The 22000-nt window shown below is 35.2% G+C and overlaps 1 protein-coding gene across 1 annotated transcript; it reads left to right on the forward strand.

Moving 5' to 3' along the window:
* Positions 1-563: 563 nt before the first annotated feature.
* Positions 564-20248, forward strand: LOC108576621. Its single transcript, XM_017939643.1, has 4 exons — positions 564-592; positions 13521-14605; positions 15336-16988; positions 20125-20248. Exons 1-4 carry the CDS (start codon positions 578-580, stop codon positions 20246-20248), a joined length of 2877 nt encoding a protein of 958 aa, XP_017795132.1. The 5' UTR covers positions 564-577.
* The last annotated feature ends 1752 nt before the right edge of the window (positions 20249-22000 follow it).

The following is a 22000-nucleotide window of genomic DNA, read 5'->3' on the forward strand; positions in this document are numbered from 1 at the left end:
ATCTCCAAATTTCCAATCTTCCCATCTGAAATCTCAAAGCCTCCAGTTCTATCCTCGTTATCAATATCTTCCCATCGAGTCGACGGTTCGGAAAATGTTCCGATTAACCGGCGGGAGACGCTGAACGTCGCGACGAAAGAAGGCGAAGGCGAAGGCGAACGCGGGAAGTAGGTCGGAGAGAAGTGTCGGTCCTTCGTTGGAGACACGAGGAGCCGCTGACTGAGCGCCTTCGTCAGTCTCGCGAAGATATTCCGGGAGTCAACAGGTGCGTAGGAGCAGGTCTCCTCTCTGCTTCTCGAAAAAATCTCAAATATCATCCACATTCGATATCTCAATAACGATCGATCGTTCGTAGATTTCGTTCGTAACGCGTTTATCATGCGGATTTGACTAAACTATCTACATATATATCTCTCTCTTTTCCCCTTTTCTTTTTCTTCTTCTTCTCCTCCTCCTCCTTCTTCCTTGCTGTTCCCTTTTGTTCGCTTTCACTGGACACCTTCTTCCTGGATCTTTTGCCGCTGGATCAGCTGGATCATCGACTGGATCGATTGAATTGACTCGAGGACACGCAAGAATGGACGAATTTAAGGTATTTGTAGTGTGACCATTTTTATTCGTTTATTCTACTCCATTTTTGAATTTTTTTATTCATTTATTCTATTTCATTTATTTATTATATTCCAATTTTTAGTTTTCGCTCATTTTTTTGTCGTCTTACATTTTGATTTTTGGAAAATTTTAGAAATTTTCGTTGAAAAAAGATTCAAGATTCGCGATAAGTTGTTTAGCGAGCCAGATATTTTATTTTTTGTTGAATATGTTGCCATAGGTTTTTTCTTAATGGAATTGTGAAATATTCCTTCTACATTCTTCGACTAACTTGTGCTGTATGGGATACTAAAGTGTCCACTGGACTCTTTGGACTTTTCCTGAATTCTTCCACTTTTTTCTTCCGCAATTGCGAGACACTTGTCCTGTATGGGACTCCACATTTTCTCCATGTAACTACGAAACATTTCCAGTTTTTTTTTCCAGTTACATTCAATTACGAATAGGTACACTTTCATTTACTAGCTTTGCACGAACTTCTAAAACACAGTACCATAAAATGGTCCTTCGATCTGTTTCTTCAATTTTCTTCACCGTTAAATTCTTCTTTTACAAATTTACCTGTTTCTTCCTCTTCAGTTCTATCAATTTCTTCTTCGACATATTTCTTTGAAATATACTCTCTTCAATTCTGACAAATTCTTCTTTTACACATTTACCTTCACTTTTTTCCCCAATATATTCTCTTCAATATGCATTCTTCAAATATTGGCCCTTCAACATTTCTCATCATATCCCACTTTTTCCAACTAAAATTAAAGAGAAACCTTGGTATTCCAACATCCTCGTTAAATTACTCCTCATTTCCCTTCATAATTATTCATCGTACTTCTTCAATGCAAATTTTCCACAGAGACAAACCGCGTAATTTTTTTCATCAAAATTTCCAAAAATTTTGCGAATGTCTCTTTCTCCATACTTCAACGACCTCCTCTCAGACGTGCATCGGTCAATATTACACAAAAAAAAAAAAGGGGGGAAAGAATTGGAGCAATACCGGACAAAGGGTATCGACCAAGTAAATGGTTTGAAAAAGAAGGAAGGATCGTTAATTGGCAGAGAACGAACGTCGATTCGCGAGCTTTCTGGAGCGGAAATGCAATGTGACACGGATTGGGGCTGCGTGGATCGTGCACTTCCTTCATCGAAACGCACATTAATCGCGCATCGTTCATTAGTCCTGGCTGGACGTTGCAATTTTCATGTTCCCATAAGCCCGATAATGCACGAATCTCCTTTGATTTCATGCTCGAACGACCGGCAACCACGACCTGACCAATATCGATCGAACGATTTACGATTCGACTCTCTCTCCGCTCTACCATATATTATATACCCGCTTAATTGCAATTAACATTTTAATTTTTCCTTTCTTTTCTCATTTCTTTCTTCGGGAAATGTGCCTTATGAATATGAATATTACCGTGCTTCTCCATCGAAGGAAAATTTTCTTTTGATTATTATGATGATGGAGATATGTTGTTTGTTATTTATTATATCTTTGAAATCTCGAAAGTATATGGAGAACGTGTGGATCAGCAACTGTGTTGTTGTAACGACGAGAGAGGGGGAGATTCATGGATCCATGAGTATGATCATCAAGGAAATCAACATTATGCAGGATGTCGTTAAGAGGTGCATCAAGGATTCAGAGATTTGTGGAAAAGAAAAAAACTTAGTTACAGCTTTATGAATTCTTTTTTCCTCATTTCTGCGTATCATTTTTACAGTATACTTTTCCCTCGTTAATTATTTAATTTTTAGCGAATCTTTTTCTCTCGTTTTGCTTAATATTTCCAATGTGTCTTGCAACGTTATCACGATGGAAATTAGTGTAATTGAAATTACGACTAAAAAAGAGGCCTAGATTTATACACAAATTTGTCTCTAAGGGAACATCTAATGTAGATACAATTTTTCAATATTCCATCGAACCATTTTTTAATATACAATTTTTAAATAATCGTAATCTCAGTTAATTAACGTAAGTTTCTATTTCCAACTTAGTGTCAGCACTTCAAATTTCCTTATTTTTAGTACAACACATTAAGATAGAGAGACACTTTTTCAACATTAACGAAGAATTTGCATTTCAATTCAAATCTTAAGTTGAACAACCTCTGATTCGTAATCATTTATCACTATTACCATTTTAACACGTTCGCGGGCATTTTTCGTAAATCCCATTACGGAATAAATTTGCAATCGAATAAACAGTTACTAATAAAGAAGAGAATATCTCAGACTGTGTATTCTAAATATAGATTATAATTTATTCTTTTCAAACACAACTTCTTGCTCGTCGTCATTTGCCATTTTTACCATTTTATGGCGTAAGGTGTAACATATTATACGATGTATTTCCTAATATACACTCAAAAAGGTCTTGGTACATCTCATTAGAATTTATTTCGCGTTGTGTAATTTTAACAGAAAATGTAGCGAATAAATAATATATACGTTACTTTATTTAGAAACATAATATTTACTATTGGTACAATAGTATATACTGAAAGTATAATTAATATAGAAAAATAGTTTAGATCAATTTGTTAATAATTAAACGAATACATTTAAATATAAACAGATGCTTGTGCATTATGAGAAAAATATTTTGTGTAACGTCTTTTCTACTTGCCCGTAAACGAGGAACTAACTTTTATTTGCCTTTGGAGCCCTGTTTCTAGGCATTTTGCTGAATTCTTAGATACTATACGAAAATTTTGTTTATCTCGTTAAACGGCTAAAATAACGTAAATATTATTTATTCGTTACTTTCTCTAATTCTAATTCTAATGAGATGCATGGAGACTTTTCTGGCCGAGTGTACGTATATGCGACACGTTAACGTACAAACTGCACTATTGTAACCCAACAGAAAAATGCAAAAGAAAAGAAATTCCGAAGATGAAAATACAACGAAAGAGAAGAGAAAACATAATGATTAAAAACAAATGTCATTGTGAAGATCGCGAATAATCCACCGTCTAAAGTGTCCTTTATATCCTTTCCAGTTTCGTTCGCATAATTCAGCGAGGTGACTGCTGTAAAAGGGTAAGAATTTCCGTGAGTTCGTGGACAAGTTACGATCGATAGAGGATCGATCGATCGTTGAAGCCGTGGATCGGCGAACGAAAGTCAGTAGAATGGAAAAAGTGGATCGTCTTGTCGTTGACGCATGCTGGCGAAACGTGCGCGGGGAAAGCATGTCGTTCCATTTCACTTGTCGATGAGACACGCGGTCCAGCAGACGATTTTTTATTTTAATTTCGTTCACTATTTTATCGTTCAATTGCTCCTCATCGATGAAACTTTGAAAATATTCCTTTGTTTTTATTACACATTTTTTTCCCTTCGTTTTGTTAAAGGGTTGATTAACCTTGGAATACTAAGATCAATTCTTTTGTGACACGTGTGGTAATGTTAATTTTTTTTTTTGTAACTTTATTAACATTAAAATTGTAAAAATTGTTTATTTGAAGTTCAAAATTGATCGATAAGTGTATCGAATTTAATGATATTTTTAAAGTGGAAATATAAAGGGAAAAGTAATACCTGAAAAAATTCTCTTGAGACATTTTATTCTCCGTTTAGTGTTCTAGGGTTAAGCGTACCATTTAGTGTCGTTTAATTTTGTTTCTATTGTTTTAATATCCTTCGTCGATGATTAGTTAAAATATTCCTTTAGTATTACTAGTTATTTTTTTTCTTTTGTTTCGTTGAAGGGTTAATTAATTTCGCTCCAGATAACTTCTTAATAAGACTCGTGGCCTAACAGATGATTTTTTATTTTAATTTCGTTCGTTGTTTTATCGTTTTATTATCCTTCATTAATGACAAGTTGAAAACATTCCTTCATTACTATTATTAGTAATTTTTTTCCTTTCGTTTTGTTAAAGAGTTGAGAAAGGATTAGCATTTCGTTCCATTTCATCTTCTGCTGAAACTCGCGCTCTGGTAGAAAATTTTTTTACTTTAATTTCGTTCGCTTAAAATATTAAGTTAAAAATATTCCTTTATTATTATTGGTATAATAAGTAAAAATATTGTTTTCCTTTTTTTGTTGTTAAAGAGTTGATTAAGAATACTGTTTGGTATGTGCAAAATTGATAGATCGTTCAAGTGTATAATTGTGCAGGGTACTTAAAAATTAAATGGTAAAATTGTAATGATATACATATTCTTAACTTTTCTGCAAACCTGAAATTATTGAAACATTCAATTTAACTTCTGATTTTATTGAACAAATATATCCTGTTCTTATAACGACAGTGTATTAACAATGAATCTTCCGGTCAACTGTACATTTCATATTTTTGGGTCAAAAAAGACCCAAAAACCTTATGTGTAACAGTTTTTGTTAGCAACACGCCATATGAACCTAGACAATAAACTTTTAATACAATGTTAAGGGAACGTAAACTTGATAACAGCAAAAGTTATTGAAAAATAAGATGGCGAGGGGTCGAAATTGACCCGGCCAACGTAACTAAAGGGTTAACATAACCTAACTTCGTCAGGAGAATTTTTGTTCCAACCAGATAAAATACGAGCGAGCGATTCAATGCGGTTCCAATCATAGTCCAGAAAATTACTGCAATTTTCCAATAGCATTCACAAATAGAAAAGAAATTTCCATCGTTAAATAACTAGCACAGCAATCTCACAAAAATTCCTCTCTTCTTTTCAACGCAGAAGAAAGAAGCTTCACGATGTTCAATCGGTCTTTCGATCATTTTTCCACTGGTCGCATAACGAAGCGATTTTTTTTAAGGTTACATTAAAATATAACTATAATTATGTCAGACATGGAGCAACAATTTTTTTAAGACAGTATTAAATGGAATTGGTAATTGATCTCGAAAATGGAGGATTTTTTCATGGAAGAATGAACGGTACAGTGTTCCCTCGATCGCAATGAATAATCACTGGCTTAATAATAGAAAGTATCTAGTCACTCGGTTACTGCATCGCTATTTTCTAATCTCCGTAAAAGAATGCCGGAGATTTCAGCGAGCCATTAAATTTCTCTTGCAACGATTGCCTTTTAAGACGGGTTTCTCGTTCCTCTGAAGTAGCATCCGTCATCGGACTGAGCCTCTTCCTAAGGATAATTTATCGCAAGGTCGTATTAACAGAATCTTAGCAGAAAATCAGTTTGCATTTATGAATGTCGCGAGTCTTATTACATTCGTATGGAACGCGTGAAAGTTTCATTATAAAGTCGTTAATTAATTCTTAGATTTAACGTCTTAAAACTGACAATTGCAAACTTGGGTGCTTAAACTTCAAAATGATGAGATCCGAAATCTGAAGCTTTGAAATCTCGACTTTAAAAATTTTAAGCTGTGACGTATTAAGCTTTGAAATTTTAAGCTCTGACATATTAAGCTTTGAAATTTCAAGCTTTGAACTGTTAAATTATAAAATCTGAAACAGTGAAATTTCACGCTCTGAATTCTCAAATATGAATTCTCAGACTCTGAAATCTGAAGTTCCAAATGCTAACGTTCTGAAAGCTTTGAAATCTCAAATTTTGAAATTTGAAGCTTTGAATTCCCACTCTCTGAATTTTCACGCTTTGAATTCTCAAGCTTTGAAAACTCAAATTGTGTAATTTAAAGCTTTTAAATCTCAAACTCCGAAATTTCAAGTTTTGAAAACTCACGCTTTGAAATTTGAAACCCTACATTCTCAAGCTTTGAAATCTCAAATTTTGAAATTTGAAACTTTGAATTCCCACTCTCTGAATTTTCACGCTTTGAATTCTCAAGCTTTGAAATCTCAAATTGTGAAATTTAAAGCTTCGAATTCTCACTCTTTGAATTTCTTCGCTTTGAATTCTCAAGCTTTGAAATCTCAAATTGTGAAATTTAAAGCTTCGAATTCTCACTCTTTGAATTTCCACGCTTTGAATTCTCAAGCTTTGAAATCTCAAATTGTGAAATTTAAAGCTTCGAATTCTCACTCTTTGAATTTCCACGCTTTGAATTTTCAAGCTTTGAAATCTCAAATTGTGAAATTTAAAGCTTCGAATTCTCACTCTTTGAATTTCCACGCTTTGAATTTTCAAGCTTTGAAATCTCAAATTGTGAAATTTAAAGCTTCGAATTCTCACTCTTTGAATTTTCACGCTCTGCATTTTCGCGTTTTAAAATGTTAAGCCCTGCATTTTCAAACCCTGAATTCCCATGCTCTGAAATCTCAAATGGTGAAATTTAAAGCTTCGAATACTCGCTCTCTGAATTTTTATGCTCTGAATTTTCAAGCTTGGAATTCTTGCGTTTTGTAATGTTAAGCCCCAAATTTTCACACTTTGAATTCTCAAATTTTGAAATTTGAAGCTTTGAATTCCCACTCTTTGAATTTTCACGCTTTGAATTCTCAAGCTTCAAAATCTCACCCTCTGAATTCTCACGCTCTGAAATTTCAAGCACTGAAATACCAAATTGAATTCTCACATTTTCAATCTCAAGCTATGAAATTTCACAAAATGCTGAATTCTTTGTTACGAGTTACGCTTGTGTGTCCTCACACGGAGCGTAATATTGGTTTGGGTTGGTGGACCGGTCGGAACGTTCACCGTATGTGGGTGATACGTCGTAGACAAGTCCGACAGAATTGGAACCTTCGACGTATGTGGTTACTACGCCGTTCTCCGAAGGATGGAAAAGGTTTGGTGGTTGTGAGGACAGTACGTATCGTAATTACAAGGAGATGGTTAATTGAATATAGGCTGAAACAATTCTACAGTAACTATATTCTAATAATAATCAATGAGTTTACAAAAGTTTACTATGGTCTAAAGATAAAGAATCTTCCTTCTCGACTTTACACGGCGAGTACGCGAGGACGTCGTAGACAAGTATGTCTAGTTGACACTTACGAGTTTAGTATTATACTTTGTTGCTTGAAAGGGAATTCAGCCCGATCTTGCTTGTGTCAAACGGCGACTATACGAATACTGTTCTACTTTAAAGTTCAAAGTGACTCTGTCCAGAGTGACTGCCCCAGAGCATCGGAAATCATGCCCTTATATACCCAAAAATCTGTATTTTTTGGTGGTGGGAGCCCTAATTTTCCCATGAGAACGAAACGCGTTCGTTTATTTTATCTCAAGGGGATGAGCCCTAGTTTTCCGATGAGAACGAAACGCGTTCGTTTATTTTATCACAAAGGGGTGAGCCCTAGGCGGATGTCTCGGCGCCGCTATGTCGGCTAGTCTGCGTACGTAACATCTTAAACTCTGAAAAAAAACTTCACCAATATAAAATTCCATTACGATTAAAACCACTATTAAAAATAAAAAGTACAGTTGCAGTCAACAAATTGATTAATGCACTTTTCCCTTCATAACTCTCTCTCTTCCCACTTCATATCTACATATATATGTATGCATAAAACTGCAATTCCACTTTACACCTTACTCGTGTACAAAAATTCTCGTAGCCACTTTTTCCACTGCAAATCACAATTTTTGTTATTTCATTCTAATTCCATGATACGGATTGCAGATTTAAAGTAACTTAGATAGCTTGTTTTTACTTGGAAATGAGAAGGAAGTGTGAAGGAGAAAGTCCGGTGATTCATAAAGTATAATATACTCCTTTTTCGTTCGTTGCAATTACACACGTTTTTCTACAGGTTAGAAGGTATTTTTCGAAAGCTGTTACCATGCGATGCGAACGTTGCAAAAGGCTCGTTTCCATAGATTCTTTCGTCTCTAATTTATGGGATTTTTTTCTCCCGAATAACCATAGAATTTACATTCCTATCTACACTCGTGGTATTTTAACGACGTGAAATTTGAATAAGCATACAATTTCAACATCTCCAGCGTGGAATTAATTCCATAAAAACTTGAATACTTTCGAACTAATCAATTTTTTCTCAACTAATTTTCATAACGTAAAAATTGCTAAAAAGTTTCTTTCCGCGACTCTTAATTAAAGCGCGCAGTTTTATTGTTTCGGTATTACAATTTTGATATTGAAATTCGTCTCGATCGGTTTCACTGATAAATTATTCCGGGCGACACAATACAAAAAGTGAAAGTGACCCAAAAAAATGTTCGAAACACTGTCACTGGGACAGAGAACGTCTGAAACCTTTCATTTTCTACTTTACATAGATACGATCGATGTTAAGTTAACCAATTAAGAAACGAATCTAATTTATACCAGATTTATACCTGATTCGTACAGTAACGTGCATCTAGTTTACATCGCGCATTCTTGTAATCCTCTGTCATACTAATCGACCAATTGGATATTCGTTATAACATTAAATTCTTTACGAAAAATAATTTCATGAAAGTTGTATAAAAATAAAAATAACAAAGTTGCGAAAAATTGAACACCAAAGTCTTCGCCTAACTTAAATTAACTTTCTCAAAGTAATCGCACATGTAACGAAAATTAAACCTTCAATGCTAATCTCTCCAAGCTCGTTTAACCCTTTGATAACCGGTACATATTCATATTGGAACAAAAATTGATCTCAATTTAATATCCATCGCAGACAGAATGATCGATAAATAAACAAGAAATAATTCAGTCATAAAAGGGGTAATCATTCTCATAGTAACAATTTAATTAAAATCCTTAATATTCGATCATCCTGAAAGCTCCCGCGGTTTTAAGCCATACAATTAAAAAAAATATAACTTCGTTAAAATTAAACATTTTTATTCAAAATAAGTTCTATAATGTTCGATACACTTTTACCAACGTATTGCAAGAGCATTAATTCCGCGTATATAAAAATTCGAATCTCTAAGAGAAAGAAACTGCTAAAAGGCGTTTTCAATATCCTCCTATTTTCTGAATCGTTTTTGTGCCAGGAAATTGTCAAGTGAGCGGAAAAAGTGAAATCGACTGAAGATAAATCAGGGGAATATACGGGACGAAGTAGAATTTCAGTACCCAGTTGATGCAATTTTTGTACAGTTGTGCTTGTTACGTGCGGTATGGCGTTGTCATGCAAAAGGATAGAGCCTTTTCTGTTGACCAGGGTTGATTGCTGCACCTACAGTGTTTGGTGAACGGCCTCCATTTCGCTACTGTATGACTCTGTAGTGATAGTGGTATCCGGTTTTGGAAAACAATAGTGAATTAATTTCGAAGTAGACCACGGAACTGTGAGCATGATTTTTTTCGGGTGTAAAGTAGGTTTGGATCGGAGACATTCATTTCCGTCTTTCTTTCTCTTAGAGATTCAGATTTGTATGTACGCGGAATTAATGCTCTTGTGTAAAAGTGTATCGAATATTATGGAAATTATTTGAAATAAAAATGTTTCATTTCGGTGTTGTTTTTTTTTCCAAATAAGCGATTTAAAACCACGAGAACTTTTTCTAGATGACCTATATAATACTTACCAGTGTAGGAAAGTATTTAAAAACAGATCGATATGCGAAGTATCGATTGTCAAGTGTGCTGATGAATGAGTTATGTGAGTTGGCTACAAGCGTTTCGAATATTGATTTTTGAAAAGAATGTCAGTTAGCTATGTGCACAGAGTGACATTTTTCATTTATTTTCTACGCCCTGCACAAGTATATTTTGCAATTGTTAAGGAACTATTGCAGGAATTATTTGTAGAGAATTGAATTTTTATTACGTTCAATAATTTCAGTATTTAGAATTTTCTGTGGATAATTAAACGTACTCTGTTAAATTTATATTAATTTTAACAGAACACTTGTGTATTCAAAATTCTCCACAAAAGAGATCAGATTCACTCTGTTACTTTATCGCCCTCATAAATTTACCTTTGCATTATTTACATTTCCTACCAAGTTAATGGTACAACACGAAACTCCTTCAATTAACTTAAATTAATTTTCACCGATTAATCACACGTCTAATGATGAATGAACGTTAACAACGATCATTCCATCTTTCGTTCGTCACAAACACATTCATTCGCCGTTTAAAGGCACGTATAGTAAAACTCAACTATAAAATCTGCGCACAAAGATTCTAAATAGGCCTCGCGAACATAATCGAGCACGTAACATATTCCATACAAAGTTACACAGCATGCGTAACGCGTAAGCGTTGCCAGGGATTGAGGAAGGCACAATGGACTTCCGGTAGGCTTCGTTTCCATCGGGCGTGTAATGCACGGATCGTTACGCAAAACGTGTGCCCATCGTTAACACTTACAAATTGCGTTTCCTAATTACGCTTGTTGGATTAGACGGCCGGTTTCGACCCGGTTCTAATCGTCATTACGCAAATTCAGAAATTTAGGAGCTAGTTAAGGGGGTCTTCTAGTGTGACGGTTTCAAAAAATCGATTTTTATTTTTTTGCATATATCGAAAGTACAACTCTTTAAGAATGTACTCCTGAAGTTTTATAGTTGTATTCAATAAAATAACGAAGTTATAGCTCGTTTAGTGTGACACATCAAGGGAGAATCTCTTCAATCGCGTTTCTCTCGGAGTTCCAATCCGGAGGATTAAAGACAAAATCGAAATTCCTGTCTTCTACGTTCTTTCTTACATTTCTTTTTTTTTTCTCTTTGCTTCTTAGTATTGTTAAGTATTGTTATACAAGGATTTTTCACGATTGAAAAAATTCAGGAAATTGTGAAACGTCGAGTGGAACGAAAGATTTGCAAAAGAGACAGAGAGCAGTGAAATGAAGAAATTGAAGAAATAGTGAATTAAGAAATAAAATCTTTATTACGCAGGAAAGTTTTGACAAATATAATGGAAGAAGTATCACATTCGTATCTCTGCTCTGCTTTTCTTAATTCAACTATTCTAACATTTTTGAATATGCAATAAAAATGAGATTTTTCACGGCAAATAAACTGCAAATGAAACTGTTTCTAGAGAGTATATGTACAGAACATTCTAACTTTGCTTAAAATGTGAAAAACATGTTGAGCACGAAATACTTCAAAATACCCTGAAAAATGGAAAATTATAGACAAAATATTTTAGCACTGCTTTTCGACCTTCTAAACCGTAAACTTTGTTCAGTCGCGTATCCACTTTGAACAATTTCCACTGAAAAAGCACTGAAATGCATAAATTAAAAGTTTTAAATTAGAAATTCGTAAATTTATTAAAAAATGAATTTCTTTCGAGCAGAGAATAGTTGCAGAACAGTGCAAGACCAACTTTCGAAAACCTTTTCACACTGATTTCACATGCTTTTCAGACTGATTCGTATGCTCGACGTTTCATCCATCGCGTTGACAAATGCACCGACTACGTGTGTCGGCTATTGAAACTCTTTGATGCCTCGTTAAACTCTATTTTTATCGTCTTTGCAATAGATTTCTGCAATAGATAGCTGTACCAATCGAATATTCCACGAGTGTCGTCCATAAAGTAATACCCGCTTTGTAACAACAACAATACAAATGTATTTTAAAAAGTTTTTTTTTGTTTCTATTTATTAGTTATTTTTGAATACAACTGTCGCCCTTCTTGACGCACATATCGTAATGTGAGACGAGTTTTCGTGTACCTTCGTCATGCACTTCCGCCACAAGTTCGCACAATCATCGTTGCACGCAATCTTCATTTCCTGCGAAGAGTCGTCCGTCCAAAAACTCTTTTAATTTTACGACACCCGACCGGAGCCAAGTCCGGACTGTAGGCAGGATGATCCAGTACCTCGCATTTAAAGCGGTGAAGAAGGTTTTTGGTCTTCAAAGCCACATTAGGACGAGATTATGATAGTTACGTGAACTCGCGGTAAAAATAACTAACAAGGGAACTTCGGTAACCCGACAATTCTGATTTTTTTTAAAACTTTGTAGGTTTGTAGGGGACTTCGAGAGAAGTATCGGGCAATTTTTTTTTGGCCCAATTTCGGTTCTTTGGGGTGAAAGCAGCCCTTGAATGAAGATAAGTGTTACCTTATTTCCCTGTATATCTTTAAAACTATAGTAGATATAAAAAAATGTTTATAATAAAAATTTAATGGCTTTTATAAGACTGTGCTATTAAATTAATAAAAATTCTTTCTTTAAATTAAAAATCTTCCACTACCGTTGTTGTGAAAAATTTTCAATTTTCTGTCATATCGAAAAATATGTCAAATAAATGCAGATAAATATGTTAATCTTATCGGATAATGTGATATTTAAATTGATATTAAACTGAAATTGGGCAAAAAAAAAATTGCCCGATACTTCTCTTGACGTCCCCTACAAACCCACAAAGTTTCAAAAAAATCGGACATTTCAGGTTACCGAAGTTCCCTTGTAAGTATTGTATATGTATATACTAGTTACAAGTAAATAAATACTTTTTAAAATACATTTGTATTGTTCGTGTATTTGTGTATTTGTACTGTACTCTTCAATTTCTTCATTACACTAGATCAGTTTGAATTGGCGTTGCGTGATACTTGACGTATCACGGTTGGTTTTGTTGTAATAGTTATTTGCAATTGTAAGAAAGAGAAACTATAGCGGGAATAATTCATGGGAGATTAGGATCGTTGTTTGGATTCAATTTAAAGTTATTAATATTGAATTTCAGTGAATTTTGAGTGGAAATTACTTAATGGTCTAAAATTCTTTTCGTCCAAGTGTGAGAAACTGAATTGTCTTGTAATTAGAATGTTTGAAAATTAATGCGAAGAACATAAGTTAACTGTTAATTTGAATAATACTGAAAAATGAATTATATTCATTCCTCTGAAATAGAAGAAAATTAACTATTTATTAATTTGTGTATTTAAAAATTTAATGCTAATTCCTTTTCGAGATATGAGAAAATTTATTATCCATTAATTTGAGGATTTAAAAATTGAATTACATTTATTCTGTGAAATACTAGAAAATTGATTATCTTCAATTGTATTCAATTTAAAACTTTTTGCAAGTACTCTTGAATCAACAGTTTTACAACTTTCATATTTTATTTTTTCCATTCTAGGTGACGTTCACTCTGGCGTTGATGATTCTATTCGTCATCAACATCAGCACAGCAGACCTGCCTAAGCCCAGCTATGCGAGAACCATGCTCAAAGTGTCCAGAAGCCTTCCAGGCGAGACTGAAGAGCTCAAAGTGCGAACCAGCGAAGGAAATCTGGCCACTCTAATCGTAAAACGTCGAGACAGGACTTTCCCCGAAGATTCTCAACCCCTTGAACTTTCTAAAAACCCACAAAACTCTGAAAAACTCAACCCTGAAGAAGCTAACAACAATACCATGTCGTTAGACTCGTCAAAAATGACAAAAACTAAAGAAGAGATCCGAAAGCTGGAAGAAATTCAAATAGAGCAACTCAGAGCGAAATTATCAGACTCTGACAGTCAGAAAAGCTTCTCCAAGCCTGAAAACGTTTCTGCCAATGAGAAAATTAACATTACCAAAACGAATCGACCAGTTAGCGAAAAGAATATCGATTATGGCAATTGGACGCCCCTAGGAACAGACGGAAGAGCAGTTCAGCTTCAAGAATCGACGACTGAGGAGTATCAGAGCTGGAAGCCTCTTCAGAGCGATCTGAAGACGACTACAGAGGAAAGGACCAATTACGCTAGGTTCGATCCAGCTTTTCCCGGTAGCAGATTGCTTCTGCCGCGTCATTTTCAAGACAGGTCGCAGAGAAAATTGCAACTGAATGAGCAAAGTGACGAGAAAACACGTTTCGCATTTCTGCCTCATCAGGTTCGTCCATCGAGGACAAATATCGGTGCAAACTTGTCGAAGAATAGGGATGCCAAGAATGTACCGTCGGAAGTGATAGTCAGATCTGAGATAAACGTGAAATCGAACCCAAAGAGGTCGCCTATGACTTTAGACAGAGATGGTACGCCTGTGATTCACGGAAAGAGGGTTCCCGACGAGCCTATTGATAAAATTCAAACATGGCGTAACGCAAGAGTGATCAATAATAAGTTGATTCACGACGGAACGTCTGGTGATAGTTTGGAGGCTTCTTCGAGCTTCTATCCGGCCGAGAATGTCGTAGAGAGGCAGAGGTTCGACAGGTTTTTCAAGAATGTTAACAGAAGGTATGTACAAGTGTGAAGAATGAAGGGAAACTGGAGTTCTGAATGTTTAAGATTCTTATATTAGGTTTCTCAACTTTTATTTTTATTTTTTGAAGTTATTCGACTTAATTTGAATTATTTTTAGACGATATAGATGAGACGAGAAGGTTTTGAGAGGAACAGTCGAGGAGAATAGTGGTGGGGGGTTGCTAGTGAGCGACCTTGAGCAGTTAGATGATTTCGAACAAGACTGTAGCGACATTTAATAGCCACTATCTCTGTCCTCAAGTAGAGTTATTTGAAAATTCATGGATTGCAATGTCTAAAATACACTGTGAATTCTTTTGAGCAGGCAAACTATGGCTTTTGAGCAGAATTTCTAAAAAAATTCTTTTTTTAATATTCTTACAATTGCTAGAAATACTAATATACTTAGAACATTTGTTTAGCGCTTCTAGAATATATTTTTTAACAGCACACGTTAAAAATACATTTTTAAATTATAAGCCTCTCAGTAGGTAGATATTAAAAATAATTCTTCTGCAAAATATAGGGTTTTACAATTTCTAGAATATATATTTTACTAGTACACGTTAAAAATGATTTTTTCAAAAATGTTTAAATTATCAAGATAGCTAAATTATAAGTCTCTGAGTATAGATATTAAAAAAATTTTCTTACAATATGTAAATCACACTACGAACTTATTCAACTATGTTTTCAACGCTTCTTTCATCAGTCCCTTCAACAGGTACGGCAAGGACTACGAAGAAGAAGGAAAAAACGTGTTCTTCGAATGGGACCCAAAGAACTACAAAAACGAAGCGCTCAAAGCGGAAGTATACGAGCCCAAAAACGACAACTATCGAAGCAGCTCTCACAAAAGGATGCTCCACCCTGATGGCGTGTCGATCTACCCAGTGTCCCAACTCTACACACCGGAAAGCCAGAAAATTGCTCCAGTTGCCCTGAAACCAGGCGCCAGAGCACCAGTCCTCCAATACGCGCATCCAGAACTGGGAGTTCAACCGGCAAAAATCTTGAAGAACGAGAAAAGACGACCAGATAATTTTCCAGAGAACCAATACTCCTTCACGGAGCAAAGACAGAAAAAGAAATACGTATTAAACGACAAGAACATCGTGGACAGCTATAACACGAAGAATTATTACCCTAATCAACATTTCTACGGACTGAAGAGGCCAAATGACGCGCCATTTTGGGTGAAGATCTCGGAGAACCTGAAAAGTCAATTTTCCAACGGCGTCGAGAAGGTTTCACAGTTCACTAGACCTGTAATCGATCCTCTTGTGGAAGCTACTCATAAAATATCACAGAATTTAGGTCTCTCCAATGGCAAAGAAGCTCAGGAGAAGATTGGCACCGTCACTTCCGGTAGCAGTATCCTCATTCCAGCCCTAGGACTCGTGGCTTCCGGCGCCGCTCTTGGGATTGGAGCAGTCGCAGTCGGAAGATACCTCGACGTCGACGTTCTGAAGAGATCTAACGAAGAATTTGCCACTGCAGTGGAGTACCAAAGAGCTTTAGACGGTGGACAGCCTTTGTTAACGGAGACTGGGCAAGGAAATGGAAACGGAGAAACGAAAATGTTCAATAATTACGGCGGAACTGTGTACTTCTTGGAGAAGGTACCGGAGAACGAAGGAGAGAACAGAGACGACGTGAGATCTCTGAATAATCAGAATGGTATTCTAATGGTTGTTGAAGAGGACCGTAAGACAGACAACGAAGAAAATCTGCCAAGAATTGTACAAAATGATCAAATAATAGCGAACAGAAGAAGAAAACGAAGTTTGGACTATTTGGATATTTTCCAGGCCGAAGGAGACCTGAAGAATCTCGTCAGAAATAAACGTCTTCAGAGAAAAGGTGCAGACTCGATCAGCGAAATCGTTGAAATCGATCTTCCAGCTAGAGAAGGTAGCATCGATGTGACAGAATTTCTTATACCGAGGAGAAATACCGACGATAAAAATAATTCGAAGAGAACCAACAAAGATCCAGCAATTTTAGTGATCGAAGATAAAGAAATGCCTGTGGAATTTCTTCAGAAAAATTTCGTCACTCGTGCGTCTGGTAAAAGTGATTTAAGTGACCTGGAAAAGGTTGAGGAAAATTCGAAAAATTTGATGGGTGATTATGCGAGGAATTCTGTGGACGGGAGGGACGAGAAACGAAGAAGAAGAAGAAGCGTAGAAAGTGATCAAGAGCTGGAAGACGCCCTTCAGAATTTAGAAAACGCAGAAGTGGCCGAAGTGGCTCATATCGATGGAGATTGGACAAATACACCGTGCGCAAAGAGGATATTCTGCGACGCTATGATACAAAGAGGTTCAGACGCGGTGATTATAATGGAGAAAAAAATGGCTGCCCTTTTAGGCCTGTGAGTATTATCTGTTTTATAAATTAAACGGTTTCTAGGAATTGTTTTCTTCCGAGAAAGAAAAGTTCAATCGTGCAGTTACAAAACACACGGGAAGTTGTTCGTTAGAGTGATATAATGGCGGAGTTCGCTGGTTAGCATATTGTTATGTAGCTGGCTATGTTTGGATAGCGGCCTTTCGTTTTCATGCCCCTTAGAAACGCCTGTGCACTACTTTTTCTTCTGTCTTTGGACTTTACTTGGTTTTCGTTGGGCAAAGTAGTATTTTAGGAATCTGAGAATTTTTTTTTTCTTTAATTTGTGCAGATATTTCTTCAGAGAAAGTTAATTTTTTCTTTAGACAATCTTTAGAGAATCCTTTGGGGAACTGCCTTAGAAGCTTTAGAATTTCTCCTGAAAATAAATTTGGAACGCTTAATTTTTAAAATTTTTTTTTGAAAAATATATACTTAGAGAATCCACAGCATTAATTGTAAACATAGAAAGTTCAGAAATGTGAAAAGACGTAAGAAATTTAAAGGGTTCAAAAAATGTGAGAATCTGAAAGAACTCCATGCGCATTAGACGATTCAGTCCTAATCTATCAATCATTATCAATACTGTTCCCTCGAGAAAAGCCATAAAGCCGTTTCATCCATCATCCTCAATGACGAAAACATTCATAACAGTCGATCAACTTAGCGACTTCCCGTGCAATGATGGATTACCTGTGCAAATCCAGTGGAAATCGTTTGCACACGCTCGTGGCTCTACGTGAAACTATCGTGTTTTAAGACGATGATCTGCGGAAAGTAGAAACCGTTCACGATGTACACTACCGTTCGTAAGTATTAGGACACCCATTATGCTCGTGTAGAAAGTATCGTATAATTTAAATTACATTTCCTCACCAAAGTTAATGTTACATACTAATAAAAATATACACATGTACTAGTTATACTTTAAGATTCTAGAATGAATCATTTCTTTTTTAGGATTGTAATAATTTAGTAATGACTTTTGTGAATCAAATAATTTGATGTTGAACTTGTAATGACAAAGAGGCTTGTTTCACGTTTAGTAAGTAGATTCTAGCAGATTTCAGTAGATTTCAGTAGATTTCAATAGATTTTAGTAAAATTTAGTAAATTTTTCAATACATGTTAGTAGAATATAATTAATTTTAATGGAATTCATTATATTTCGGTAGATTTTAGAAGATTTTTCACATTTGTTACATTCAGTAAGTAGATTTTAGTCAAATTCAATACACTGAGTAGATTTCCATAGGTTTCAAAAGATTTCAATAGATACTAGTAGAATTCAGTGGATTTTAATAGAATTCAGATTTCAGTATATTTTAGTAGATTTTAGTAGACTTTCAGTAGATTGTGATAGATTTCAGCAGAGTTCAGTAGATTTCCATAGGTTTCAAAAGATTTCAATAGATACTAGTAGAATTCAGTGGATTTTAATAGAATTCAGATTTCAGTATATTTTAGTAGATTTTAGTAGACTTTCAGTAGATTGTGATAGATTTCAGCAGGGTTCAGTAGATTTCCATAGGTTTCAAAAGATTTCAATAAATATTAGTAGAATTCAGAAGATTTTAGTATATTTTAGTAGACTTTCAGTAGATTGTGATAGATTTCAGCAGAGTTCAGTAGATTTCCATAGGTTTCAAAAGATTTCAATAAATATCAGTAGAATTCAGAAGATTTTAGTATATTTTAGTAGACTTTCAGTAGACTGTGATAGATTTCAGCAGAGTTCGGTAGACTTCACTATGCTTTACATTCGGTAAGTATCCTAATACTTATGAACGAGAGTGTACGCAGAATAGATAAAAAGGCTGGTTGATGTGCTGGTGGTAATTTGTCATCGTTCGATTTCCTATCGTCTGTTTCACGGATTTTTCTCGACACGCGCGTGGCCTGTCCCGTGACGAAGTACACGTTGCGCGAGCCACTGTATGCACAGAGTGAAACTGTGCTAAGAGGTAAAAGTCGAATCAGTCAGTAGGACGTCGCCGGCGAAAGCTGGGAAGAAAGTTATCTGTTGCTCGCTATGGTTCCGTACAGTCGGTACCCTCTTTGATTTTCTCACTCGTATAATGGCTTTGTTTAAACTGGTTAATCGTGGAGGGGGTATATTGGAAAATTTTAGAGGAAGTAAAACGACCGTGGGAATATTTATAATCTATCAATGATTTATCTTGTAGTCTACTTTCACGAAATTACTTTCCTAAACCTAGCCTAACAAAAATCTACGTAAAATTTACCTAAAAAAACCTAAAAAACAATGTCATATCTTAATATTTTCAAATCACCTAAGTTTGATGTTTCAATTAAAATTAGTTCCAGTGTTTAATAGTGTATTCCTTTTTTATTTTCTAATATTTTCTGTACAGTGTCAAATAGCGATGAACTTTGTATTTTTTAATTGTAATTAGAGTATTGGTGCAGTAGGGAGTTATAACTTGTTGGTATTTTTAATATTGTTGTTATTTCTTTTTCAAAGTCATTTTCTTGATGTAGTTAATTTTCTACTAATTTCCATACTATATTAACAGTTTATTTCAAGAAATAAATTGTCCTTTAAAAGTGATCAATTTTAAGTCTTCCTCGGCTTAACTACTGGCACTTGTATAATCAATGAATCTCCAATTACAAGCAGGAAATAACAAATTCATCCGATACATTTTTCAACTACTTCGCATAAAAATTCCCCAAAATTCTCTTCGTTCAATCAAACGGTCCTCCACTTCCTCAAACTTTTACCAACCGCAAATCCACTTTCTATAATTCCTCCGAGTCCAATCTTCTTCAATCCTAATCAAACTTACTCAATTTATTGGTCAATAGAAAATCCTTCCAGTAGTGTCACCTATCCAATTTCACCAACATAACTCCACCGTACGATTATAATTCGACAAGGTCGACTTTCAACTTCGCCACTTATACACAGTTTTTCCCGTCTTTCCCTTCGTGCGATTTACCGACGTCCCGCAGCGATATCTCGTCAATTATACCGCTTACAAACGAATCTTCTGTTCCGTTAGCTATCAATTACACCGTGACTATCGATAGCTAGGCTCATCGACGCCTCAGGCCTTTCTAACAAATCACTATTACCCATTAATCGTGTATGTTTTCAGGATTCAGCCGGGAGCAGCTGTCCAGGTGTCCAGCCATTTCCAACAGGTCATGGACGCAGTTAGAAGACACGATTGTTCCAGCTTTCTGTGTCCTCAGGCCAGGCCAGGCAACGTCTTCTTCTAGATGCCTCGTCTAGATTCGACTGTCATTCGCTTCTCCCTCTCCCTATGGAGGAAAGCGGAACTGATAAATCGTTGATTTCAGGACAGGTGAAAGCGTTCACGTTCAAATCGACTTGTGTGACTCAAGATTCTGCGTTTCGACTCGCTCTTTAATCTTGTTTTAGGGAAGTCTGACGACGTTTTGATTAATTAGATTGTGAAAACTATGTTTCAAACATGATTCCGATGAAATTTTCTACGCTGAAATCGAAGAGATGAAGATTTTCTTTCAAATCGAATTTCAGATTATTTCGATTTCTCTTGTGACTCGGGATTCTGAGCTTCGACATATACTCTTTAGTCTTGTTTCAGGGAAGTCTGATGGGATTCTGACTAAATTAGAATTTTTTCAGTTGAAATCGGCGAGATAGAGATTTTGTTGCGCTCGAAATTCAAATTATTTCGATTTCTTTCGAATTTAATTTGCAATGGAGTGAGTTAAAATTTAATCAAGATCAATGGTGAAAAATTTCACGCAAAGTTTGTTAGAAGTTTGTCGAATAATGTATTTTTTTGATAGTGAAATAGATGAAAGAAAATTTTTTTTATACAGAGAAAAGGAATAGAATTTTTTTCGCCGACAAAAGCGAGTCGAAAGAAGAGAGGAAAGCTTCCATAAAAAATTCTGATGTGAAAGTGATCGCGATTCGGTCGTTCAGCCAAAACTGTACATATTTGCCACCCTATTTAATACGCATTTACGCTGATAATTTAAGAAGCTAGAGTTAATTAGCTGTAGGACATTAAGATTACCAACAGGTGGTCAATCTGAAAACCCTAATCGAGCTCAAATTTGACCTAAACAATCCATAATTAACACAATTAAATAAACTATCCTTAATTTGCATCTTTTTCAACACGATCACTGTGGTAAAATATTTCAATTAAATTTGAACTTTTTAGGTCAAATTTGAGTCCCCCCTTGGGTCCCATTTTTAAAGAAACCATTTTCCTCGAGAGTTCGGAACAAATCGAACGATTTCTTGAGAATAATCGATCAACAAATCGGCAATCAATACGCATAACATTACTCAGAGACATATTTATTTCGTTTTCTCACATTCTATTGTTTCATCTTCGCGAAGAAGCAAATTTATAAAATAAATTTCAACAACTATTCCTGGATAAATCATTGAATATTCTCATGCAATAAATTGTAAATAATTCCTAGAATATTGTATTACTATGCTGTATGTCAAAACAACTAAAATTTGTCTGGTTTTGTACACAATTTCATTATTGAATAAACTAATTTATATATACTATTAAAATGTCTTTTTTTTTCTTCATTTTTCGAAACCTGAGACCTTTCAACTCTGTTACGGTCTTCGGGTCTCTTTCGACCCATCACGTTCTTATTTCCTTTTAATTTAGTAACCTCCTTCATTTGGTAACATTTTCACTTTTCAAAAATTGGACAGAAAAGCTGAAAGTTACATTTATAACCTCTGAAAAAAAGATTGAAACTTTTCATTTGGTAGTTAGCTATGAAAAAAAATCCCAAACTTTACCTATTTTTAGACGCCTCAGAATGACGTACCCCTTTAACGTAAGAGTACCTATATTTTACAATGAAAACAGCGAAAAAGACGCTGAAAGCTATTAGAAATTTGACGTCATTTGTGTGATAAAATTGACAATAAAAGCACATTAAGGTGTCAAAAATGTTCAAAATTAATATTGTAGCATCGGGGCCTCCATACCCATGAAATAT

This window comes from Habropoda laboriosa, unplaced genomic scaffold, assembly GCF_001263275.1.
Source record: "Habropoda laboriosa isolate 0110345459 unplaced genomic scaffold, ASM126327v1 scaffold473, whole genome shotgun sequence".
In the NCBI taxonomy this organism is placed as follows: Eukaryota; Metazoa; Arthropoda; class Insecta; order Hymenoptera; family Apidae; genus Habropoda; species Habropoda laboriosa.

Bases quoted from the DNA above. Each gene is read 5' to 3' on its own strand.
- LOC108576621 (XM_017939643.1), top strand. The intron at 14,606-15,335 runs GTATGTACAAGT...TCCCTTCAACAG, and splicing joins TTCAAGAATGTTAACAGAAG to GTACGGCAAGGACTACGAAG. The intron at 16,989-20,124 runs GTGAGTATTATC...GTATGTTTTCAG, and splicing joins ATGGCTGCCCTTTTAGGCCT to GATTCAGCCGGGAGCAGCTG.